The following is a 27,818-nucleotide window of genomic DNA, read 5'->3' on the forward strand; positions in this document are numbered from 1 at the left end:
CCCTGGGAACCATCAGGGATACCGTCCGATACTTGAGTCCCATTGACTTGTATTGGTATCGGGTATCGGTATCGGATTAGATCCGATACTTTGCCGGTATCGGCCGATACTTTCCGATACCGATACTTTCAAGTATCGGACGGTATCGCTCAACACTATATATAAAAGATCAAATCATCCCCTTTTTGCCCCATTAAAAAAAAACCAAACAAACAAAAAAAAACATACACATATTTAGTATCGGCATCTTCAGAATCGCCCGATCTATCAGTATGAAAAATAAAATTAACCCGATCACTAAACGGTAGTGTTGAGCGATACCTTCCGATACTTGAAAGTATCGGTATCGGATAGTATCGGCCGATACCCGAAAAATATCGGATATCGCCGATACCAATACCCGATACCAATACAAGTCAATGGGACACAAGTATCGGAAGCTATCCTGGATGGTTCCCAGGGTCTGAAGGAGAGGAAACTCTCCTTCAGGCCCTGGGATCTATATTCATGTAAAAAATAAAGAATTAAAATAAAAAATATGGATATACTCACCCCTCCGGAGGCCCCTGGACCTTACCGATGTAACTGGCTGCCTCCGTTCCTAAGAATGAGGAGTTTAGGACCTTCGATGACGTCGCGGCTTGTGATTGGTCGCGTGACCTCTCATGTGACTGCTCACGCGACCAATCACAAGCCGTGACGTCATCGCAGGTCCTAAACTCCTCATTCTTAGGAACAGAGGCTGCCGGTTACATCGGTAAGGTCCAGGGTCCGCCGGAGGGGTGAGTATATCCATATTTTTTATTTTAATTCTTTATTTTTTACATGAATATGGATCCCAGGGCCTGAAGGAGAGTCTCGTCTCCTCCAGACCCTGGGAACCATACACTGGGAACTTCAGATTCCGATTTCCGATATCACAAAAATATCAGAACTCGGTATCGGAATTCCGATACCGCAAGTATCGGCCGATACCCTATACTTGCGGTATCGGAATGCTCAACACTACTAAACAGCATAACGAGAAAAAAAGTTAAAATACCAATTACGTTTTTTTGGTTGCTGCAACTTTGCATTAAAATGGAATAACTGGCGAGCAAAAGATAATATCTGCATCCAAATTGTATCTTTAAAAATGCCAGCTTGGCAGCCAAAAAATAAGTCTTTGCCCAACCTGAGATCACGAAAAATTGAGATGCTATGGATATCGGAAAATGGCACAATTATTATTATTTTTTTAACAAAATTTGAACTTTTTTCACCCCTCACCGTATATACTTGAGTATAATCTGACCGAGTATAAGCTGAGGCACCTAATTTTGCCATGGAAAACTGGGTAAGCTTATTGACTCGAGTATAAGCTGGGTGTGGATTGTCCCTTCATCCCTGTCCTGCTATGCGTGGCTCCCCATCACTGTCCCAGTATGTGGCTCCCCTGTCGCTGTCCTGGTATGTGGCTCCCCTTTCCTGTCCTGGCATGTGGCTCCCCATCCTGTCCTGCTATGTGTGGCTCCCCCATCCTGTTCTGGTATGTGTGGCTCCCCCTGTCCTGTCCTGCTATGTGTGGCTCCCCCCAGCCTGTCCTGCTATGTGTGGCTCTCCCTGTTGTATGCATGGTTCCCCCACTCCCGCATGGCTCACCCCATCCCATCATTGTTTGTATGACTCAGACTCCCCCTGTCCTACTTACCCTCCTCGCGCCATTGCTGCATCTCCAGTGTCCTGGCGTCGCAGCTCCTGTGCTGAGCGGTCATGTGGTAAGGTAATGAATATGCACTCCACGCCTATGGGAGTGGAGATACGTGCATATGCATTACCTTAATGAGCGGTACCACATGACCGCTCAGCACAAAAAGAGCTGCCGGCACCGGGACAGAGATGCAGGGGCGGAGATGGAGTGACGGCACGAGGAGGGTGAGTATGATGTCTTCTGTTAGCTGGCTCCTGCTCTGCCACTCCTCCTTCCCCACCTGCTTTTTGGATAATGACTCATGTATAAGCCGAGGGGGGCGTTTTCATCACATAAAAATGTGCTGAAAATCTCGACTTATACACGAGTATATATGGTAGATAAAGAAGAAGTTAGATATGTTTGGTGTCTATGAACTTATAATGACCTGGAGAATTATAATCGCAGACCAGTGTTACCAATTAGTGAACATGGATAAAAAACAAACAACTGTGGGATTGCACCTTTTTTGCAATTCCACTGCACTTGGAATTTTTTTTACCTTTTTCCAGTACGCGATATATTAACACTAACGATGGCATTCAAAGCAAGCCCTTACATGGCCATTTTGACAAAAAAAAATTTAAAAAGTTATGGCTCTGGAAGAAGGGGAGCAAAAATGAATACGCAACCACGGAAAATGGCCCGGGGTTAAGGGGTTAAGTCCCCCATAAGACACTCAGAACAACACGATGTGACCGCGTTGTTCTGAGGGTCTCCTCCGGTCTCCTCCCTGCAGGCCCCTGGATCCAAGAGGGCTGTGGGGTCCTTCCCGGTCCTGCAGGGAGGTGGCTTCTCAGTGCCTGCTGAGAGCAGGAGATGAGAAGCCTCCTACACTGCCTGTCAGATCGCTGATCTGACACAGTGCTGTGCAAAGTGTCTGATCAGCGATCTGACACTATATAGTGGTGTCCCACCCTGAAACAATGTAAAAAAGTTTAAAAAAAATATTATACTGTGTAAAAATATTGTTTTTTAAATTCCTAAATAAAGATAAAAAATAAATAAATATTGTTCCAATAAATACATTTATTTAAGTAAATATAAAATAAAACAATAAAAGTGCAGATGTTTGGTATCCCCGCGTCCATAACAACCCGACCTATAAAACTGTGCCACTAGATAATCCCTTCAGTGAACACCATCAAAAAAAAAAAAAAAAATGAAGCAAAAAACCATGCTTTATCATCATACAGCAGAACAAAAAGTGTAATAACATGCAATCAAAATGACAGATATAAATAACCATGGTACCGCTGCAAATGTCATCTTGTCCCGCAAAAAACGAGCTGCTATTCAGCACCATCAGCAAAAAATTTAAAATGTTATAGCTCTCAGAATAAAGAAATGCAAAAACAATTATTTTTTATATAAAATAGTTTTTATTGTATAAAAGCGCCAAAACATAAAAAAAGATATAAATGAAGTATCACTGTAATCATACTGACCCAAAGAATAAAACTGCCTCATCAATTTTACCACACGCGGAATGGTATAAACGCCCCACCCAAAAGAAATTAATGAATTGCTGGTTTTTGTTCATTCTGCCTCCCAAAAATCGTAATAAAAAGCTATAAAAAAAGTCATGTTGCGAAAATGGTAACAATAAAAACGTCAACTCGTCCCACAAAAAATCAAGACCTCACATAACTCTGTGGGCCAAAATATGGAAAAATTATAGCTCTCAAAATGTGGTGATGCAAAAACTATTTTTTGCAATAAAAAGTGTCTTTTAGCGTGTGACAGCTGCCAAACATAAAAACCCGCTATAAAAACTCACTCTAAATAGTAAATCATAGCCCCCTTTATCACCCCCTTAGATAGGGAAAATAAAAAAAAATATTTATTTCCATTTTCCCATTAGGGTTAGGGTGGGGGCTAAAGTTAGGGCTAGGGTTGGGGCTAAAGTTAGGGTTGGGGCTAGAGTTGAGGTTAGGGTTTGGATTACATTTACGGCTGGGATTAGGGATGGGTTTAGGATTAGGGTTGGGATTAGGGTTAGGGGTGTGTCAGAGTAAGGGGTGTGGTTAGGGTTATGGTTAGGGGTGTGTTGGAGTTAGGGGTGTGTTGGGGTTAGGGTTGTGGGTAGGATTGAGATTTGGGTTAGGGGTGTGTTGGGGTTAGGGGTGTGATGGGGTTAGGGTTGTGGTTAGGGTTGGGATTAAGGGTAGAGGTGTATTCGGGTTTGGGGTGTGGTTATGGTTGGGATTAGGGATATGGGTGTGTTGCGGTTAGGGTTGGGGTTGGAATTGGGTTTTCCACTGTATAGGCACATCAGGGGTTCTCCAAATGCAACATGGAGTCCGATCTCAATTCCAGCCAATTCTGCATTGAAAAAACAGTGCTCCTTCCCTTCCAAGCCCCGAAGAGTGCCCAAACAGTAGTTTTGTCCCACATATGGGGTATTAGCATACTCAAGACAAATTGGACAACAACTTCTGAGTCCAATGTCGCCTGTTGTCATTGGAAAAATACAAAATTGGGGGCTAAAAAATAATTTTTGTGGAAAAAATGTGATTTTTTTATTTTCACAGCTCTGCGTTATAAACTTTAGTGAAAACTTTGGGGTTCAAAGCTCTTACAACACATTGTTAGGTCTCGGGTTCCCACCGCTGCACAGGGGGAATCTTGAACCACCTCAGCTGTGGTCTCCCATTCTTCTCCAGCCGCAGCAGAGACGTCGGTCCCAGCATCTGGCTCAGGCAGATACTGTGTGCTTGGTTACTGCTGCCCTTCCAGGCTCAGCCATTGTGGCCAGTACTGGTCAGCGGTGAGCAGACGCTTCTGGGACTAAGTCCTGCTTTTCTCCTTCTGAGCATGCCCAAGGGAAGACCTCTCATTGGAGGTCGGGGTTCACATGCTCAGGTCCTGGTGCAGCTCCTATTGGTCCACTAGGAAGGTCCTAAATAAGCTACAACTATAAAATGTTTGCATGGCCAAACGGCCATGCACTAGTATCAATTGTCTTTGGCTGTTGCCAGTGGTTACTCTACCACTCAGTCATATGGAGAGAGTCTGTTTAGCTGTGGGGCTGTACAATCAGGCAGGCAGCTAGCATCAGTGGGGGCAATTAGCCTTGGCTTAGCATCTGGTTCCTTCATGTGTGCGGTTAGCACAGAAGAGTTCCAGAGCAAGCACAACCCCAGTTAGGGTAATAGTTTTCTGTGTACAGCGCGACTCTGTGAAGCAACAGAGGTCACTTAAATTTCATATGGGGTGAGGTTAACCCACGTGTGAGCTTATTGTCAATCCACCATTACTTAGCAGCAGTTATCTCTGCGCGGTGGAACGCGGGCTGCGAACGCACTTCGCGTCTATCTCTCAGTACTCGGTGCGTTCCGATAGCCGTAACACACATCTAGATAAGTTCCTTGAGGGTGTAGTTTCCAAAATATTTTCACTTGTGTTTTTTTTACTGTTTAGGCACATCAGGGTCTCTGCAAACAGAACATGATGCCCGCAGACCATTCCATCAAAGTCTACATTCCAAAACATCACTACTTCCCTTCCGAGCCACGACATGTGCCCAGACAGTAGTTTTCTCCCACATATGGGGTATCAGCATACTCAAGACAAATTGGACAACAACGTTTGGGGTCCAATGTTGCCTGCTACCCTTGGAAAAATACAAAATCGAGGGCTAAAAAATAATTTTTGTGGAAAAAAATGATTTATTTTTCACGGCTCTGCGTTATAAACTTTAATGAAACACTTGGGGGTTCAAAGTTCTCACAACACATCTAGATAAGTTCCTTGGAGTTCTAGTTTCCAATATGTTGTCACTTGTGGGGAGTTTCTACTGTTTAGGTACATCAGGGGCTCTGCAAATGCAACGTGATGCCCGCAGACCATTCCATCAAAGTCTGCATTCCAAAACGGCACTCCTTCCCTTCCAAGCTCTGCCATGTGCCCAAACAGTGGTTTGCCACCATAAATCAGTTATCAGGATACTCACGACAAATTGCACAACAACTTTTGGGGTCTAATTTCTCCTGTTACCTTTGGGAAAATACAAAATTGGGGACGAAAAAATCATTTTTGTGAAAACAATATGATTTTTTATTTTTACTGCTCTACATTATAAACTTCTGTGAAGCACTTGGGGGTTCAAAGTGCTCACCACACATCTAGAATAGTTCCTTAGGGTGTCTGGATTGCCCCCAGGTGCAGGGAAATGGGGTACTCGGCACCGGGTCCCTCGGTCTCGGTTCTGGGGATTACACGGTGGCCTGACCCGGTCCGTGGCCCTGCTGAGGGGCGCCCAATGAAAGGTGATAGTTTGTCAAGTGTTTGTGACACCACCTGTGGTGTTCGGTCAGGATGACCAACGCTGCTAGGGGTCCGCTGGGGTGATGGAATAGAAGCTAGATGGTACACCTTCCCACAGGTGAAGTATGTCCCCAGGGCTTCCCAAGGTGAGCGGATTGTGATAGTGGTCGTTGTAAGGCGCAATGAATAACGAGGATACAAAGGTTGCAGTCTCTTTATCTTTTACTGAAGACTTCAGTGTCCGCAGTCCAGAGTACCACTCACAGGGCTGGCTGAGTCCGGCCGGTCCGAAGGCACATCCAGAGTTCCCTTAACCAGGAGGAAATCAGTAGCCTTCCTACTAGCGCCTGTGTGTTGTAGTACCTCCCTGCTGAACACCACGGGAAAGTCCTCACAACCTTTGTAGATCTTTCTTATGTTCTCTCTCTCTGTCCCCCAGAGGATATGGATAGGACAACCCGTATGACAGGGTAGGCCTGGAGTTAATTTATAGGGACCCTAGAGATGCCCCTCTCCCACAATTGCCTCTGTGTCTTCTTAGGTATTTAGGTTGGGCAGCCAACTTGGAATTAACTATCCTGCCATTGTTTGGAGTAATGTGTAGAGTCAGTATTCCCTCAGTGTTCCGGCCACCGGCTACGTGCCTCAGAAGGAGGCTGCCGATCTCGGGGCAGGACTCCTCCCGGTATTATCTCCTTGTGCTGTGATTTCGGTTCTCACTCTCCACAATATACTTTGCTTCGTGTCCTTTCTTAGGATGCTGCCCCAATGATGTGCAGGCGCAGCTCCGTAACGTTCTATCTCTTGCTAGGTCTCTGTCAGGATCCCACCCCTGACAGGACCTCTCTGGGTCGAACCCAGGCTGCTTCTCCCTCGATGTTATCTGGTCAAAGCCCAGTCTCCTTTTTTCTGTCTAACTTCCTATCCAACCCACCAGTTTTACCCGTGTGTGAGGAGTGGCCTAGTAGATAGAACCTTTGCTCCCCCTGGTGGACTGGGGTGTAAAGTGTAGTGTGTGACTGTGATACCTGGCAAGGTGAACTCCTTTAGTACCATCAGACGTAACATCACTCCCCCTGGTGGAAGAGCAACATTACTGCAACGACCAGGACTTTGGGGCGCTGCACTTCCCCCCTGTTAAATCCAGTACTCCCAGACTGGGAAAAGAAGAACAACAATACTTGTTAGCAAAAGACATACAAAATTTTTGGAATGCTGTAGACAAGTAAATATAACAATGCTTATCTTTATGGGAGGTGAGAACACTTGAACGTTGCAAACAAGAACATATTTACATTGTGCTTATGATTTTAAATAACACCTATTAATTAACTAACTATGAATAACCGTTATTACCAATACGGGTATGCTATCTACTAAATACAAAACAGTATCTCTCCTTTAAGGGCGTGTACCCACTAAAGGTATATTATAAAACTTAAAAAGTGCAAATCAACATTCTCTTCATTTCTCTTTCACTTTCACGTATGCAGGACTATCTGTCTACCCCTACGGGCCTACTGCATCTTTCTTTAGCTTTCTCACATCAATTCTAATAATTACTTTAACTTCAATTTTATTCAAAGAACATCATTAACATTTCTACTCCTAGCTACATACTATCACTATGTAAGAACATTATTACTATCTAACTATTTAAGGCAATAATATCACTTTTAGGCGAAGTGCAACAACTAACATTCCCTTTAAGAGGAAACCAAGTCTCTTCTCAGGTAGTGCAAACAATCAGTTTGCAAGTCAGTTTAAAACAAAAACTTTCACGCAGTAATCAGGAACAGTCTCTTCAAAAAGCTCTTCTTTGTAAAACCAGTAGAGAGCATCTTTAAGAAGGTGCAAACTATATACAACAACAGTTTGTGAATCATTCACCGTCCATGATTCGGTAGTCCTTTGATAAACGTAGAAAACTTGTGCAAAACTTAGAAACAATAGGGATCCCGGGTCAACAAAGGGATCCCTTTAAGAGAAATAGCCCTGAACGGGTTTAAAGCAGCAAAACAGGAAAACAAACAGTTAACTATTTACAGTTTCGGTTCTCCGAGGTTTATTCTTATAACTCAGGAGGCGGCAGTAGTATCTCCCAAGGCACCAGTCAGTATCGCACACTTCCTGGCTTGGGGAGGTGAGTATCTGGATCCTCGTCTGGTCCCAAGTAGACGTCATGGGTTTGCTGTTCATCTACCATCAAGTCATTAGCTGCTATCAAAGTTTGGGTAGTCTGGGTAACGGAAGCGCTGGTCCTGGTCGTGGGTCCAACGTTGGTAGTCACGCTTACAATAGTGGTGGTCTTAACCCAAGGGACTATCGGGGGTTCAGCTGTTGTAGTGGTTGGGGGCGTTTTCTTGCCACTAGGTGGCACTGTTAGTGGTGCGCACCTCTTTACATTTCGAGCGTTCCATCCATTGTCTCCCCAGTGACGGATGTAAGTCACCGAGTCTCCGGGGTACAAGCTGCGGCCCGGATGTTCCCTTCCAAGGTGGGACTCCACTTCACTTCTATCGACCCGAACCTTTGGTACCACCCCGGGTTCCTGAATGAACCCTCTCCCTCTCTGGAGATGAAAAGTCACCACTATCCCATATCTCACTGGGAGTCTGTCATCCTGCTGGGCTTCATTATCCAATGCATCACTCTGGGCTTTCTGTCTATTCTTCTCCTTCCATTGCATCACTAAGCATTGTTTATATTCTTCCCAAGTGAGGATGGAAATGTAGGACCCACACACCCCACTCCTCGAGTCGTCCCAACGAAAGATCACTCCCTCCTGGCTCACATTCACTGGTGTGCCCTCAGTCGCTAGGTATAGAGGTGGTGCTCCGTTAGCGGCGCGGCAAACCGCTGGGGCTGGCGCAACGGCCAGTGGTCGGTCAGAGTCTGGGTGAGGGACGGTCACTGGAGCCAGATCGGTCGGTGGGGCAGGGGCGTTTCCTGTACCTGCATCTGATATAATTCCACCGATGATGATCCGCTCCGCTGATGAGGACGCTAGAATCGGCTGCGGCTCGGACCGTGGTTCTTCCCATGAGGTCTTCTGGCATAATTCCGACTTCCACTTCCTCGCCACAGTCAGCTTCACATCCTGGAGTGGGGGACTCAGCCCCTTCACCTGCGGATCCGAGGAGTCCAGGTTCTCCAGCTGCAGCAGGTTCAAGTCCACCTCTGGTCGGCAGGGACAGTCCTGGATCACTCCTTCATCATTCAGGTACTCGCTGGTCATCCTCGCTGCCTCAAGGTCGATGGCCGCACATGCACACTGCTCCTTCATTTTCTCGGGGTGGAGCTCCTTCTTCCCCTCATTCCCGCCTTTGCAAATCAGGGGGTGGTTCTCCTCTGCTTCTGGGCATGTAGTCATCTTGCAGCAGTAGTCGGAGGGGGTGGTCATTACTTTTGGCGCCGCTTTGGTAGTCTCCTCCCATAGCACACCCTTCTTATTCTCCTGTGCTCCTCGTGGTGTGGCAATGGTGGCGGTTTTAGCGGGAATTTTGGCGGCAAATGGCAAAACACACTTTGCAATAAATCACAGTTCAAGCACGATTCTGGCACAGTTCCAAGGCAAACATGACCTGATTTTCAGGCTTAAGTAGATCCTGTTCATGACGCCAAAGTTGGATCGCCCCCAGGCACAGGGCAATGGGGTACTCAGCACTGGGTCCCTCGGTCTCGGTTCTGGGGATGTCACAGTGGCCCAACCCGGTCCGTGGCCCTGCTGAGGGGCGCCCAATAAAAGGTGATAGTTTGTCAAGTGTTCGTGACGCCACCTGTGGTGTTCGGTCAGGATGACTGATGCTGCTAGGGGTCCGCTATGGAATAGCAGCTAGATGGTATACCTTCCCACAGGTGAAGTATGTCCCCGGGGCTTCCCAAGGTGAGCGGATGGTGATAGTGGTCATTGTAAGGCGCGATGAATAACGAGGATACAAAGGTTGCAGTCTCTTTACCTTTTACTGAAGACTTCAGCATCCGCAGTCCAGAGTACCACTCACAGGGCTGGCTGAGTCTGGCCGGTCCGAAGGCACATCCAGAGTTCCCTTAGCCAGGAGGAAATCAGTAGCCTTCCTACTAGCGCCTGTGTGTTGTAGTACCTCCCTGCTGAGCACCACGGGAAAGTCCTCACAACCTTTGTAGATCTTTCTGATGTTCTCTCTCTCTGTCACCCAGAGGATATGGATAGGACAACCCGTATGACAGGGTAGGCCTGGAGTTAATTTATAGGGACCCTAGAGACGCCCCTCTCCCAAAATTGCCTCAGTGTCTTCTTAGGTATTTTGTCATGGTTCCCAATGGCAAGGGAACGTAAGAAACATATAAATAACGAACGAGCTCTCGGGTGATGGAAACTCGAGTTGACCGTGAGCTAAATCTACCACACAACTAATAGTAGCCAGGGAGCATACCTACGGCTTCCTATATGCCACGCGCCAGCCGGAGGACTAACTACGCCTGGTAGAGGAAGAAACAGACCTGGCTTACCTCTAGGGAAATACCCCAAAAGATGATAGCAGCCCCCCACATGTAATAACGGTGAATTAAGAGGAAAAGACATACACAGCATGAAAGTAGATTTAGCAAAGAGAGGTCCACTTACTAGATAGCAGAAGGATACAAAAGAGGACTTCACGGTCAACTGAAAACCCTTTCAAAAACCATCCTGAAATTACTTTAAGACTCCTGTGTCAACTCATGACACAGGAGTGGCAATTTCAGCCCGCAAGAGCTTCCAGCTACAGAGAATTACAAAAACTGCAAACTGGACAAAAGGTACAAAACAAAAGGACAAAGTCCACTTAGCTGATCAGCAGACTAGTAGCAGGAACATGCAACCGAAGGCTCTGGTTACAATGATGACCGGCAAGGAAATGACTGGAGAGCAAGGCTAAATAGGAAACTCCCAAACGCTGATGGAAGCAGGTGAACAGAAACAGCAAAGTGCAAACAAGTCACCAGTACCACCAGCAACCACCAGGGGAGCCCAAAAAGCGGATACACAACAGTACCCTCCCCTTAAGGAGGGGGCACCGAACCCTCACAAGAACCGCCAGGGCGATCTGGATGAGCCCTATAAAAGGCACGAACCAAATCCGAGGCATGAACATCAGAGGCAGTTACCCAAGAATTATCTTCTTGACCATAGCCCTTCCATTTAACCAGATATTGAAGTCTCCGTCTGGAAATACGGGAGTCCAAGATCTTTTCTACCACGTACTCCAATTCACCCTCCACCAGCACAGGAGCAGGAGGTCCAGTAGAAGGAACCACCGGTACCTCATATCTCCGCAACAACGACCGATGGAACACATTATGGATAGCGAAAGATGCCGGGAGGTCCAAACGAAAGGAAACAGGGTTAAGAATCTCCAAAATCCTATAAGGACCGATGAACCGAGGCTTAAATTTAGGAGAAGAAACCCTCATATGGACAAAACGGGAAGACAACCACACCAAGTCCCCAACACGAAGATGGGGGCCAACACGACGACGGCGGTTAGCAAACTGCTGAGTCCTCTCCTGGGACAATTCCAAATTATCCACCACTTGTCCCCAAATCTGATGCAACCGATCCACTACCGCATCCACTCCAGGACAATCCGAAGATTCAACCTGACCAGATGAAAAACGCGGATGAAACCCTGAATTGCAAAAGAAAGGAGAAACCAAAGTGGCAGAACTAGCCCGATTATTAAGAGCAAACTCCGCCAACGGCAGAAAGGCAACCCAATCATCCTGATCCGCAGACACAAAACACCTCAAATAAGTCTCCAAAGTTTGATTAGTTCGTTCCGTCTGGCCATTGGTCTGAGGATGGAATGCAGACGAAAAAGACAAATCAATGCCCAACCTGGCACAGACTGCCCGCCAAAATCTAGACACGAACTGGGTACCCCTGTCAGAAACGATGTTTTCCGGAATACCATGCAAGCGAACCACATTTTGAAAAAACAGAGGGACCAACTCAGATGAGGAAGGCAACTTAGGCAATGGCACCAAATGAACCATTTTAGAAAAACGGTCACACACCACCCAGATGACAGACATCTTCTGAGAAACAGGGAGGTCCGAGATAAAGTCCATAGAGATGTGCGTCCAAGGCCTCTTTGGAATAGGCAAGGGCAACAACAACCCACTAGCCCTAGAACAACAAGGCTTGGCCCGAGCACACACATCGCAAGACTGCACAAAAACACGCACATCTCGAGACAAGGAAGGCCACCAGAAGGATCTAGCCACCAAATCTCTGGTGCCAAAAATTCCCGGATGACCCGCCAGAGTAGAAGAATGAACTTCCGAGATGACTCTAGTGGTCCACTCGTCAGGAACAAACAGTCTACCAGACGGACAACGATCAGGTCTATCCACCTGAAATTCTTGCAAAGCAGGTCGCAAATCTGAAGAGACAGCAGACAAAACCACTCCATCCTTAAGGACACCAGCAGGTTCAGAATTCCCAGGAGAGTCAGGCTCAAAACTCCTAGAAAGAGCATCTGCCTTCACATTCCTAGAACCCGGTAAGTACGAGACCACAAAATTAAACCGGGAAAAGAACAACGACCAACGTGCCTGTCTAGGATTCAGGCGCCTGGCAGACTCCAAATAAATTAAATTCTTGTGATCAGTCAAAACTACCACCTGATGTCTGGCACCCTCAAGCCAATGACGCCACTCCTCAAATGCCCACTTCATGGCCAAAAGCTCCCGATTACCAACATCATAGTTTCGCTCGGCGGCCGAAAATTTTCGCGAAAAGAACACACAAGGTCTCATCACCGAGCAGTCGGAACTTTTCTGTGACAAAACCGCCCCCGCTCCGATCTCGGAAGCATCGACCTCAACCTGAAAGGGAAGAGAAACATCAGGCTGGCGCAACACAGGGGCAGACAAAAAGCGGCGCTTAAGCTCCCGAAAGGCCTCCACGGCAGCAGGGGACCAATTGGCAACATCAGCACCCTTTTTAGTCAAATCCGTCAGAGGTTTAGCAACGCCAGAAAAACCAGCTATAAATCGACGATAAAAATTAGCAAAGCCCAAGAATTTCTGGAGACTCTTCAGAGAAGTAGGCTGCGTCCAGTCGTAAATAGCCCGAACCTTGACAGGGTCCATCTCAATAGAAGAAGGGGAAAAAATGTACCCCAAAAAGGAAATTTTTTGAACCCCAAAAACACACTTTGAACCCTTTACACACAAAGAATTCTCCCGCAAAACCTGAAAAACCCTCCTGACCTGCTGAACATGAGACTCCCAGTCATCAGAAAAAATCAAAATATCATCCAAGTAAACAATCAAAAATTTATCCAAATATTCACGGAAAATATCATGCATTAAGGACTGAAAGACCGAAGGAGCATTAGAAAGGCCGAAAGGCATTACCAAATACTCAAAATGGCCCTCAGGCGTATTAAATGCGGTTTTCCACTTATCCCCCTGCTTAATTCGCACCAAATTATACGCCCCACGAAGATCAATCTTAGAGAACCACTTAGCCCCCCTTATGCGAGCAAACAAATCAGTCAGCAAAGGCAATGGATACTGATATTTGACTGTAATTTTATTCAGGAGTCGATAATCAATACAAGGCCTCAGAGAGCCATCCTTTTTAGAGACAAAGAAAAAACCGGCTCCTAAAGGTGATGAAGAAGGACGAATATGTCCCTTTTCCAGGGACTCCTTAATATACTCGCGCATAGCAGCATGTTCAGGTACAGATAGGTTAAACAAACTACCCTTTGGAAATTTACTGCCAGGAATCAGATCTATGGCGCAATCACAATCCCTGTGAGGAGGGAGTGAACCAATCTTAGGCTCTTCAAAAATATCACGATAATCAGACAAAAATGCCGGAATCTCAGATGGAATAGATGACGAAATGGACACCATAGGAGTGTCCCCATGAGCCCCCCGACATCCCCAGCTTAACACAGACATAGCCTTCCAGTCAAGGACTGGGTTATGAGACTGTAACCATGGTAATCCAAGCACCAAAACATCATGTAAATTGTACAACACAAGGAAGCGAATCACCTCCTGATGGTCTGGAGTCATACGCATAGTCACTTGCGTCCAGAACTGTGGTTTATTACAAGCCAAAGGTGTAGAATCAATACCCTTCAGAGGTATAGGGACTTCCAGAGGCTCTAAATCAAACCCACAGCGCCTGGCAAAGGACCAGTCCATAAGACTCAGAGCGGCGCCAGAGTCCACATAGGCATCCACGGTAATAACTGATAATGAACAAATCAAGGTTACAGACAAAATAAATTTGGACTGTAAAGTGCTAATTGAAATGGACTTGTCAACCTTCCTAGTACGTTTAGAGCATGCCGATATAACATGAGCAGAATCACCACAATAGAAGCATAACCCATTTTTACGCCTATAATTCTGCCGCTCGCTTCTGGACATAACTCTGTCACATTGCATTTTCTCTGGCGTCTCTTCAGAAGATACCGCCAAATGGTGCACGGGTTTGCGCTCCCGCAAACGCCGATCAATCTGAATTGCCATTGTCATGGACTCATTCAGACCTGTAGGCGCAGGGAACCCGACCATAACATCTTTAACGGCATCAGAAAGACCCTCTCTGAAATTTGCCGCTAAGGCGCACTCATTCCACTGAGTAAGCACAGACCATTTACGAAATTTTTGGCAGTATATCTCCGCTTCATCTTGCCCTTGAGATAGGGCTATCAAAGCTTTTTCAGCTTGAATCTCCAAATTAGGTTCCTCATAAAGCAACCCTAAAGCCAGGAAAAACGCATCCACATTGAGCAACGCAGGATCCCCTGTTGCCAATGAAAATGCCCAATTTTGAGGGTCACCTCGCAGCAAAGAGATTACAATCTTAACCTGCTGGACAGGATCTCCTGAGGAGTGAGGTCTGAGAGAAAGGAATAATTTACAATTATATTTGAAATTCAAAAACCGAGATCTATCTCCGGAAAACACCTCTGGTGTAGGGATTTTAGGTTCAGAAATAGGAGCATGTATAACAAAATCTTGTAAATTTTGAACCTTCGTAGCAAGATTATTTAAACCTGCAGCCAAACTCTGAGGATCCATCTTTAAACAGGTGAGCTCAGAGCCATTCAAGGATTATAAGGAGAGAAAGGCAAAGGCTGTAATTAGAGCTGAAATACAACTGATCCAACTATGGAGCAAGCATAGGGGAAAAAGAGAAAAAAAAAAAAATTTACAGATTTCTTTTTTCTCTCCTTTCTTCTGCCAATAAGTTTAACACTGGCCGGTCATACTATCATGGTTCCCAATGGCAAGGGAACGTAAGAAACATATAAATAACGAACGAGCTCTCGGGTGATGGAAACTCGAGTTGACCGTGAGCTAAATCTACCACACAACTAATAGTAGCCAGGGAGCATACCTACGGCTTCCTATATGCCACGCGCCAGCCGGAGGACTAATTACGCCTGGTAGAGGAAGAAACAGACCTGGCTTACCTCTAGGGAAATACCCCAAAAGATGATAGGAGCCCCCCACATGTAATAACGGTGAATTAAGAGGAAAAGACATACACAGTATGAAAGTAGATTTAGCAAAGAGAGGTCCACTTACTAGATAGCAGAAGGATACAAAAGAGGACTTCACGGTCAACTGAAAACCCTTTCAAAAACCATCCTGAAATTACTTTAAGACTCCTGTGTCAACTCATGACACAGGAGTGGCAATTTCAGCCCGCAAGAGCTTCCAGCTACAGAGAATTACAAAAACTGCAAACTGGACAAAAGGTATAAAACAAAAGGACAAAGTCCACTTAGCTGATCAGCAGACTAGTAGCAGGAACATGCAACCGAAGGCTCTGGTTACAATGATGACCGGCAAGGAAATGACTGGAGAGCAAGGCTAAATAGGAAACTCCCAAACGCTGATGGAAGCAGGTGAACAGAAGCAGCAAAGTGCAAACAAGTCACCAGTACCACCAGCAACCACCAGGGGAGCCCAAAAAGCGGATACACAACAGTATTTAGGTTGGGCAGCCAACTTGGAATTAATTGTCCTGCCATTGTTTGGAGCAATGCGTAGAGTCAATACTCCCTCAGTGTTCTGGCCACCGGCTACGCGCCTCAGAAGGAGGCTGCCGATCTCGGGGCAGGACTCCTCCCGGTATTATCTCCTTGTGCTGTGACTTCGGTTCTCACTCTCCACAATATACTTCGCTTCGTGTCCTTTCTTAGGATGCTGCCGCAATGATGTGCAGGCGCAGCTCCGTAACGTTCTATATCTTGCTAGGTCTCTGTCAGGATCCCACCCCTGACAGGACCTCTCTGGGTCGACCCCAGGCTGCTTCTCCCTCAATGTTATCTGGTCGAAGCCCAGTCTCCTTCTTTCTGTCTAACTTCCTATCCAACCCACCAGTTTTACCCGTGTGTGAGGAGTGGCCTAGTAGATAGAACCTTTGCTCCCCTGGTGGACTGGAGTGTAAAGTGTAGTGTGTGACTGTGATACCTGGCAAAATGAACTCTTTTAGTACCATCAGACGTAACATCACTCCCCCTGGTGGAAGAGCAACATTACTGCAATGACCAGGACTCTGGGGCGCTGCAGGTCTACTTTCCAAAATGGTGTCACTTGTGGGGGGTTTCCACTGTTTAGGCACCTCAGGGGCTCTCCAAACGTGACATGGCGTCCGATCTCAATTCCAGCCAATTTTGCATTGAAAATGGCAAATGGCACTCCTTCCCTTCCAAGCTCTGCCATGTGCCCAAACAGTGGGTTACTTCCACATATGGGGTATCAGCGTACTCACGACAAATTGCACAACAAATTTTGTGTCCGATTTCTCCTGTTACCCTTGGGAAAATAAAAAATTGGGGGCAAAAAATAATTTTTGTGAAAAAAATCTGATTTTTTTATTTTTACGGCTCTACATTATAAACTTCTGTGAAGCACTTGGTTGTTCAAAGTGCTCACCACACATCTAGATAAGTTCCTTAGGCAGTCTACATTCCAAAATGGTGTCACTTGTAGGGGTTTTTACTGTTTAGGCACATCAGAGGTTCTACAAACGTGACATGGTGTCGATTTCAATTCCAGCCAATTTTGCACTGAAAAATCAAATGACACTCATTCCCTTCCAAGCTCTGTCATGAGCCCAAACAGTGGTTTACCCCCACATATGGGGTATCGGCATACTCAGTAGAAATTATACAACAACTTTTGGGGTTTAATTTCTCCTGTTACGCTTGGTAAAATAAAACAATTTGGATCTGAATTACATTTTTTGTGAAAAAAGATACGTTCATTTTTTTTTGAACATTCCCAAAATTCATGTGAAGCACCTGAAGGATTAATAAACTTCTTGAATGTGGTTTTGAGCACCTTGATGGGTGCCATTTTTAGATTGCTGTCGTCAATTTGGGGTATTTTCTATCATGTAGACCAGAGGTGTCAAACTGCATTCCTCGAGGGCCGCCAACAGGTCATGTTTTCAGGATTTCCTTGTATTGCACAGGTGATAATTTAATCACCTGCACAGAATGATTCCAGCACCTTGTGGAATGCTAAAGAAATCCTGAAAACATGACCTGTTGGTGGCCCTCGAGGAATGCAGTTTGACACCTCTGATGTAGACCCCTCAAAGTGACTTCAAATGTAATGTGGTCCCTAAAAAAAAAAGGTCCACTATCATGAATTACAACATGTCACGAGAAAACAATGTCAGAATCATCATGATCTGTTGAAGCGTTCCAGAGTTATAATCTCATAAAGAGACAGTGGTAAGAATTGTAAAAATTGTCTCGGTCATTAATGTACAAACCACCCTTGGGGGTTAAGGGGTTAAAGTCCTGGATATCCCTTTTAACACTAGAAGTCCCAGAAATTTCGAGCTCCCCCGTGAAGTCCTGAAAGAGGGTCAAAGTAACTGCTAGAGATGTCTGGCGATGGCTCTCACATAGAAAACGCAGGAGCTAAGTGCTCCTGTGAACGGGGGACTCAGGAGAGATATCTGTCAGCCAAATTATTTGTTAAGTTATCATGCAGCCAACAGCTTTCAATTCTGTATGGGACCTTACCTTCTCTACGCTTTCCGTAGTCTCACATGTCCACTACTTCGGGTAACCTTTGATTGAGTCCTGCCTTTTATCTCCTTCCTGAAGGGGAAAATTTAATTTTTTTATTCCTCTTCTTTCAAGAGTCATAACTATGTTTTTCAATCATCATAGCCTTATTACAGCTTGTTTTTAGCGAGTTATAGTTCTGAGTGATAACAATCACTGTACCATAAGATGTACTAAAGATAGGAAAAAAATATCCAAATGGAGTGAAATGGTGAAAAAAAAACTCAACGTTTTTAGAGTTTTGATTTTACGGCATTTAATGTGCAGTAAAAATGACTTGCAGCATTCCTCATGTCAATACAATAATACCAAACTTGCATAGGTTGCTTTTTAGATTTTAGTAGTTAAAAAAACTTAAGTTTGTAAAAAAAACTCGGTGTTTTCTGAGCTGTGATAGAGCTCTCTTTCCTCAGTGGAGAGCTATAGTTTTCATTGTATTATTTTGAGTATCCACTATATGATGCTTTGACTGCTTTTTATTGCTCTTTTTGGACAAGGTGTGGAGACCAAAAACTGCAATGGTGTTTTGATTTATTTTTGTTTAACGGTGTCAAATAGTTTTATAGATATGGTTTAAATAGTTTTATTTGATTTTGATATATTTTTTTGGGTGAAGTGATGGCAAATATTTATTTAAATTCTTAACACCTTTTTTTTATAACTGGTAAAAAAAGGGTGATTCAATATTTTCAAAAACTTTATTTCATTTATTTTTCATCTTTTTTGTTCACTAGGTTGACTTAAACCAGTAATTGTTTGATCAGTACTTATTTTTTTGAGTATATAGGAAAATGAAACTACTCTTGCCACTATCAACTGGTATCATCCTGGTAGTGCATTCTGATTCTCCCAGCTACTATAGCATCATTCTCTGTGGCAACCTATCCTACACCCTTGCATCGTTCTCAATCATCCTCAACGCTGATAACTGGTTAACCACTTCTCTCCTTAATAGTCCTCTGCCTCTCCCTATTTTAACAACCTTCACTGCCTAGCCATTGTGCAAACAATTTAGTTAAAAATATGTACAATGACAGTCAAGCTGTTCACAATCTTTTTTTCTTCATACTTTTTATCCTTGTCACTCAGTGCCTCCAGTCTAGTGATGAGCGAACATATAACATCTTATCTGAGCATGTTTGGGTTTTATCAGAACATATGGTAGTGCTCGTACATTATGTTCGAGTCCCTGCGGCTGCATAATTTACCACTGTTAGTCTCAATACATGTGGGGATTCCCTAACTAACAGGCAATCCCCACATGAATTGAGGCTGTCTAACAGCGGTAAATCATTCAGCCGCGTGGACTCGAGCATAATATAAGAGCACTACCATATGTTCTAATAACAACCGAGCATGTTCGGATAAGACCTTATCTGAGTACTTTCGCACATCACTACTCCCAATACATAATCTTTGGTCCTTTACATTTTTATTTGCTCTCTTCTGTTAATCACAAAACCATTTCCATGACTTCTCGCCCATGACCTATGGCCCATTATACTAAACAATCCGACAATCGACAACCTTAGACACCTTCAAAAGCAGGCTGAAAAATTACTTCTTCAAAAAGCCTACCATATAAGCAGGTTCTTGCGTCACCTACTGTCTACCTCCTCATTAAACCATCGCAGGCAGCGAAATATTCTCTTTACTAGTATGTCACTTATTTAGATCATATTTTTAGCAGTTTTTTTTTTACCTTTCTAATATTAATCCCTTTTTCATTTATATGGCCCCCTAGAATAATGGAACTTTAAAAAAATAACATTTGTAAACCTTTACTTAAAATATGCTATATACTGTATATAAATTAAATGGTTTGGAAACACTATCTGTTGTATATTCCTACAGACATGCCACAACAGAGAAAGAAGAGATGCACATACAAAGACAACATTCGCCCCGCACAGTCTTTCTGGAAATGCTGTTGTATCTGCTGGACCCATTATTACAAGAAGTGGTAATGTTATTTTCGTTTATAGATCATAATTTTTACTTTTCATTTTTACAAGCTAAAATGGGTAGGAACTTTCACATTACCTGTCCAATAAAAGTGAAGGCTAATAGAGCTAAGCATATTCAGCCTGTGATGGCTGACAAAGCTTTCTGTTGTGAGAAAAGTCCTTGTTAATCCTTAGCGAATCTGATATCAGAGCATAGAAGCAGATAAGTAATTTTTGGACATCAAAGACCACACAAACACAAAATTGGCATCATTAGGACTGGGTAATATATGCTGATGAGTAGAGAATGATCTCTATGTATCTTTATGACAAGAATTTGTAGTTGTATGCATACATACTGAGATTTTGCTTTACAGCTCAGTCAAAGTATTATACAGGTCCAGCATGTATGCCTTTTTTGTACATAGGGGTTATAACTACCAGTATCTGCCACCACTGGGTGAGGGAACTGGGCATATATCTATCGCCTGATTTTTGCAGACACTTTGGAGGAAAACAAAGAAAGATTGGTCGGCTTTTGAGTAATACAAATTTGCTGATTTGCAGAAAATGTAAGAGTATTGTGTAAACAGGACCATAGGGAAGACATTTCTATCTGCATAGGCGGACGCGTATACCAGAAATACATTTGCTTACGGCACTGATATCTGAAAAGCATAAGTGACATTATGAGGACTGCTGTAGCAGTTGGTCAGAGACAGTTGGATTATCACCATAAATGTTATTCCTTTTCAATTCACATTTTCCAGCTATAGACAGTGTTGCAGGAGACAGGTGTAGTAGGTGCTTGCAAAAATATTAGAGCTAGTGGGACATAAGGATACAAAGGAGAGGTCATGGCTGACTCACTGCTATACTATACAGGTATGTTTATCTGATTTATTACTAAGTAGGAAGTATTTAGTTGTGGCCTTTAGAGTGGCACTTGGAAAATCCAAATATTGGTCATAAATTGCACCCAGTTGTCCTATGCTTTACTTATGTTATACAAATGCCTCTTCAGACAAAAAAAAGACCAGGGCCTCTAGTGACACCTATAAGAGGTCGCAATCCTAAGTTACTCTCGATGCTTTTAAATCCATTGGTACATGACTTAGGATAAGAAGCTAAGTTAGTAACTACTTTTGCAGACACATTTTGTTTTTTCAGGTAATTTGCCCCCAATAAGTGCAATGCAGGAGAACTACCATATTTTCCGGCGTACAAGACTACTTTTTAACCCCTGAAAATCTTCTTAAAAGTCGGGGGTCATCTTGTACGCCGGGAATCGCCTTGTACGCCGGGTGTATATGGTGGGTGGGGGGGGGGGAGTGGTCCTGATGACGACGAGGGGGCGTCTCACAGGAAAGTGAGTATCCCCCATTACCTTATCATAGCGCTGCAGCGTGGGGTCTCTGTGCTGGGAGCGGCGGCTGCTGTGCTGTGGTGCGGCGGCTCCTCTTCTGCAGTGTGGGGCTTCTGGTGCTGTGGGGTGGTGGCGGCGGCGTATCTTCATGCAGTCGGGGCTCCTCCGGCATCTCAAAGCCTGGAAGCCCCGCCGGCAACTCCATCGGTGTAATGCGGTGGCCTCTGGGAAAATGGCCGCTGCTTAGATTCAGATCTCGTGTCCCGAGATTTCGGGACGAGATCTGAATCTGAGCATGCGCAGCCCCCAGCGGCCATTTTCCCGGAGGCCACCGCATCGCACCTATTGAGCTGCCTCCGGGAAAATGGCCGCTGCTCAGATTCAGATCTCGTCTCCCGAGATCTCGGGACGAGATCTGAATCTGAGCAGCGGCCATTTTCCCGGAGGCCACCGCATTGTACCGATGGAGTTGCCGGCGGGGCCTCCAGGCTTTAATGAGATGCCGGAGGAGCCCCGACTGCATAAAGATACGCCGCCGCCACCCCACAGCACAGAGGCCCCACACTGCAGAAGAGGAGCCGCCGCACCACAGCAAAGCAGCCGCCGCTCCCAGCACAGAGACCCCACGCTGCAGCGCTATGATAAGGTAATGGGGGATACTCACTTTCCTGTGAGACGCCCCCTTGTCGTTATCAGGATCACTCCCCCCCCCCCCAAAAGGCACATATTCACCGGCTCTATAAGACGACATAGGGTGTATAAGAAGACCCCCGACTTTTAAGAAGATTTTATTTTTTAACTGGTAAAGTTGGGGGGTCGTCTTATACGCCCAGTCGTCTTATACGCCGGAAAATACGGTAGTTTGGCATTTGACAGAGGTTTAAAGGGGTGAAGTTTCTCCTATTGGAAAGTGCCAAGTTGGTATAGGGAGACTTATAGTATTAACCTTGTAATGGTTCCCTGGGAATTTAAATGTGCAAATGCCCTTTCAGAAAGAAAGAGGAGAAGAGTTATAGCGCTACCTATCTACACTATGTTCCAAATTATTATGCAAATTACATTTTTATCAGATTTTCCTAAATGGTCGGTGCAAATGACAATCAGTCTAATAAAAGTAATCACCCGTTAGAGTATACATTGAATTTTATTGAAGAAACCTTCCAATGATAACAGTATAATCTCCAAAATGAATAAAAACTTAAAATGCACTGTTCCAAATTAATAGGCACAGTAGAATTTCTAAACTTTTGATATGTTTTAAAGAACTGAAAATGCTCATTTGTGGAATTTGCAGCATTAGGAGGTCACATTCACTGAACTAAAAAGCTATTTAACTCCAAAACAGGCCAAGATACATGTTAACATAGGAATCCTTCTTTGATATCACCTTCACAATTCTTGCATCCATTGAACTTGTGAGTTTTTGGAGAGTTTCTGCTTGTATTTCTTTGCATGAAGTTGGAATAGCCTCCCAGAGCTGCTGTTTTGATGTGAACTGCCTCCCACCCTCATAGATCTTTTGCTTGATGATACTCCAAATGTTCTCTATAGGGTTGTGGTCAGGGGAAGATGGTGGCCACACCATGAGTTTATCTCCTTTTATGCCCATAGCAGCCAATGACTCACAGGTATTCTTTGCAGCATGAGATGGTGCATTGTCATGCATGAAGATGATTTTGCTCCTGAAAGCACATTTCTGCTTTTTATACCATGGAAGAAAGTTGTCAGTCAGAAACTCTACACAGTATACTTTGCAGAGGTCATTTTCACACCTTCAGGAACCTTAAAGGGCCCCACCAGCTGTTTCTCCATGATTCCAGCCCAAAACATGACTCCTCCATCTCCTTGCTGAGGTTGCAGCCTTGTTGGGACATGGTGGCCATCCACTAACCATCCACTACTCCATCCATTTGGACCATCCAGGGTTGCTCAACACTTATCAGTAAATAAGACTGTTTGGAAATTAGTCTTCATGTATGTGTGGGCCCAATACAACCATTTCTGCTTGTGAACACTGTTTAAGGGTGGCCGAATAGTAGGTTTATGCACCACAGCAAGCCTTTGAAGGAGCCTACACCTTGAGGTTCGAGGGACTCCAGAGGCACCAGCAGCTTCAAATATTTGTTTGCTGCTTTGTAATGGCTTTTTAGCAGCTGCTCTGTTAATCCGATGAACTTGCCTGGCAGAAATCTTCCTCATTATGCCTTTATCAGCACAAACACATCTGTGCTCAGATACAGCCACAAATCTCTTAACAGTACGATGATCACGCTTAAGTTTTCAGGAAATTTCTAATGTTTTCATCCCTTCACCAAGGCATTGTACTATTTGATGCTTTTCAGCAGCACAGAGATCCTTTTTCTATCCCACGTTACTTGAAAACTGTGACCTGCTTAATAATGTGGAACATCATTTTTTAGTAGTTTTCCTTTAATTAGAATCACCTGGAAAACTAATTATCACATGTGTTTAAGATTGATTTCAGTGATCCATTGAGCCCTGAGACACAATACCATCCACGAGTTTATTTGAAAAACAAAACAATTAAATCTTTATGACACTTAAATCCAATTTGCATAATAATTTGGAACATAGTGTATCTATATATATAATTGTCTAAGGGTTTTTCCGTCTGTCTGTCTGTCTGTCTGTCCTGGAAATCCCGCGTCTCTGATTGGTCGAGGCCGCCATGCCTCGACCAATCAGCGACGGGCACAGCATGGCGACGATGATGTCATAAAGGTTGCCTCGACCAATCAGCGACGGGCACAGTCTGCCGCGAATTTGCCTCGACCAATCAGCGACAGGCACAGTATCGACGTAGATGTCATAATGGTTGCCATGGCGACGATGATGTCATAAAGGTTGCCTCGACCAATCAGCGACGGGCACAGTCTGCCGCGAATTCTGGAATCATCATTGTCCATATACTACGGGGACATGCATACTCTAGAATACCCGATGCGTTAGAATCGGGCCACAATCTAGTCTATATATATAATTGTCTAAGGGTTTTTCTGTCTGTCTGTCTGTCCTGGAAGTCCCGCGTCTCTGATTGGTCGAGGCCGCCAGGCCTCGACCAATCAGCGACGGGCACAGCATGGCGACGATGATGTCATAAAGGTCGCCTAGACCAATCAGCGACGGGCACAGTCAGCCACGAATTCGCCTCGACCAATCAGCGACGGGCACAGTATCAACGTAGATGTCATAATGGTTGCCATGGCGACGATGATGTCATAAAGGTTGCCTCGACCAATCAGCGACGACAATCAATGCATTAGAATCGGGCCACAGTCTAGTTGTTAATATTAAAGCTTTAAAAAGCCATATGAATTACGCTAAGAAGCCAAAACCGGAAACTCCATTTGCAGATGTGTTTCAGGATGTTTGACTTTGAAAGGGTCATTGTTGGCTTTTTGAATCGCTACTATAACAGTTGACACTGGGGTCCTTCTCCTCTTTCTCTCTGATGAGGAATTTGCTCACTTATGCAAGTAACAGGATCATTTTTCCTATCGATAAACAATAAAATATTAATTTTAGCAATGTATTGTTCTGTATTAAAATATACCCAATAGTTGTATTCTTTACTTATCTTAGTAACAGGATCACAACACTTAGATTTCAAATAATGGAGTGGTCATTGTACCAATCCATTGTTTTCTATTAAATTATGCCATTCTCATTTTAATAAAAAACTAAGGGGTCCATTTACATTAGATGTACATCTGAGGCACTAGTTGACTGGCTGACCATCTGATATAAATGGGGGTGTCTTGGCTGTTACTAAAGGGCAGATGCTGGGGATGGAAGGATTGGCGTGCTGTATTTTAATATTCCTGATTTTTTGCTCTCAAGGATGATAAATAATTTCCAGAGGCTTCTAGCAACAGGTTAGTCCGCTTCTTCTGTTAAGATTATATGCATGTGTATGGGAGAGGTTTTGAAACTAATAGTTCTAAGTTATCTAAGGTGTATGGCCACCTTAAAGCTAGATCACACACTGCAGCTATCATTTTCTCTTCTCACCAGATATATGATGCTTGTTAAATTCTGATTATATGGTACAGGAAATAGAATGATGAAAGGATTAAATGGTTGCTGTAGTACAATGACAAACACATATCTTACAATTGCTATACAATATAATCCATTTTCCTGTTTGATTTCTTGAGATTTTATTTTCCAACTATTCTAGCAACATGAAGTGTACTTTATCTGATTTAAAAACAATATAAGAAGATCTGTAAAAACAGAATGTACTGCATTTCTTAATTAAATGTCACTCATACCATTGAAGAGTTCTGTTTTGGTTATACTGAAATATACATTTAAAAAAGAAATTTAAATGCTGATTTTGTTTTCCCATGAATTATTTTAGACTTATACAATAAATAATTAATGTGGGTTTATTTCCTTAACTGATACAATACGAGCCTCCTGAATTTTTATTTGTAACATTTAAAGGGAACTTGTCACTTGAAAAAATGCTATTACTCTGCAGCTATGGGGTTACACTGCAGGTTAATAGCGTTCTAAACTTGCGCAGTGCCCATATGTCACACACCATGTGGGAAAGACTAAGTGCAATGAAGGGATGGGAATGAAGCCCGAACACTAGGGATTGGGGGAATGGAGACCACTAGGCAGATCTTATAATACCCTGCCTGCCCTACCATCCCTAAATTGGTTCCTCACTAATCGCCGAGCAGGAAACCTAAGCCCTGTATATCCCTAGAGCTAGGCCCTGGATAGGGAGGGGGATGAGCACTGGTTAGTCCCCACTGATAACTAAAGACAACAAGGGAGCCAAACAAGGAGAGAGGAATCTAGCTTGAGCAGATTCCAGAGAGATAACACCAAACGTCCTCTCAGAGCAAGAGAGAAGAAGTTAGCTGACAGCTACTGCTCCAAGCCTTCACTAAGGAAAAGTGAATATCATCGGTGACTCCCTGAAACAGACTGGGAGTTTATAAACACCAAGGTCCAGGTGTGTCAATTAGAGCCAGAGGGAGGTTGCCATTGGGTCCAACAGTCAGAAAGATTAAGACGGCGTATGCAATGCAAAACGCAGAGACATTCTGCTGCCAGATGTAAAGCGACTGTCTGTTGCATCTGACACACCCGTGACACCATACTGTGAGTCCCACTCCTGGAAAGAAATGAACTGTATTCCTCCGGAGGCATGGTTACAGCTGCTGCTATCTATACATACAGTGGTGACAAAATCCACATCGGCACCACCCCTATGACTGAAACCCAAACAGCGGGGCTCTAAGTATGGGTGCTGGACAGATTCACAATGCTATTAACCTGCAGATTAACCCCATAACTGCAGGTTAATAACTTTTTTTTACATGACAAGTTTGCTTTATATAAAAAAGAGCCTAATTAATGATAAAAACGTTTACTCCATGACCAACTTTGACAAAAGTATATTCACAAAATTAGCATGTTGAATGCCACATATGCACTCAATTTCAATGTGATTGCTGTTAAAGGCCAAACACTCCATGTTCTAGAGATAACATGAGAAAGTTATCATCTATTCACATCTGCAGTTGGGAATACCTTTTAAAGCTGGAATAATGTATACAGTTATGTAGCAGTTTTTTATGCCCTTTTTTAATCAAAAGCCAAAAGTCATCCCAAAAAGAAGAAAAAGTATAAAGGAAATACTAAAACTTTGTGGATTTTGTATCCTTAGTGATGTTTGGCTTTTCTTTATTTCTATTTTATGCCAATATACATTTGGTTCTACCTAGTATAGCAATCTAGAGCCACTAGAAATGCAGGATATCCAATGCAATTCTTGTGTGGAAAAGCAAAACATTTCGGTCATATATGACCTTTTTCAGGCCAGAATTACAATGATAAAATGCAGCTCATATAGATGTAGTTTATCAATGTAATTCTGGCTTAAAAAGGTCAAATATGGCTTAAATGTTGCCTTTTCTTGTTGCTGCTTTGTATTTTTAAGAATGGAATAAAAGTTACATTTTTCACACACAAGTATTGCTTATTTTTGATCTGGTAAGAGGTCAAACTGAGTATTCCCCCAAATTTACCAATGGTGCATGAGATCTACTTTCTGGATGAAAAAGTCCAGTGTTGTTGCAGTGATCATGTTTGAAACAAATTGGCAACAGAAAGGGTAGTCATTTTGGTGGTCATGCTACTGTATCAAGTATCTAATATATAATTGCCTAGAATACTACTTCCTGCAATTTGTGCCAACTTCCGTGGCTTTGTCCGGAGCTAATGTCCGGAGATAATGTCCGGAGCTAATGTCCGGAGATAATGTCCGGAGCTAATGTCCGGAGCTAATGTCCGGAGATAAGTGACGTCACCAGTGTCCTACACCCAGGCAGAGCACAGGGGCCCCAGGCAGCATATGGGGCCCCAGGCAGAGCACAGTG

At 44.0% G+C, this 27,818-nt stretch overlaps 1 protein-coding gene across 1 annotated transcript in view; it reads left to right on the forward strand.

The window, feature by feature from the left end:
- The window catches only part of LOC143817719 (zona pellucida-like domain-containing protein 1), a 244,961-nt gene that overhangs the window by 87,819 nt on the left and 129,324 nt on the right, over positions 1-27,818 (forward strand). Inside the window, exon 8 of the mRNA XM_077299207.1 lies at positions 19,939-20,047. Coding sequence (XP_077155322.1) covers positions 19,939-20,047 — 109 coding nt within the window. The remainder of the gene's footprint in view (positions 1-19,938; positions 20,048-27,818) is intronic.

This window comes from Ranitomeya variabilis, chromosome 3, assembly GCF_051348905.1.
Source record: "Ranitomeya variabilis isolate aRanVar5 chromosome 3, aRanVar5.hap1, whole genome shotgun sequence".
Taxonomy (NCBI): domain Eukaryota; kingdom Metazoa; phylum Chordata; class Amphibia; order Anura; family Dendrobatidae; genus Ranitomeya; species Ranitomeya variabilis.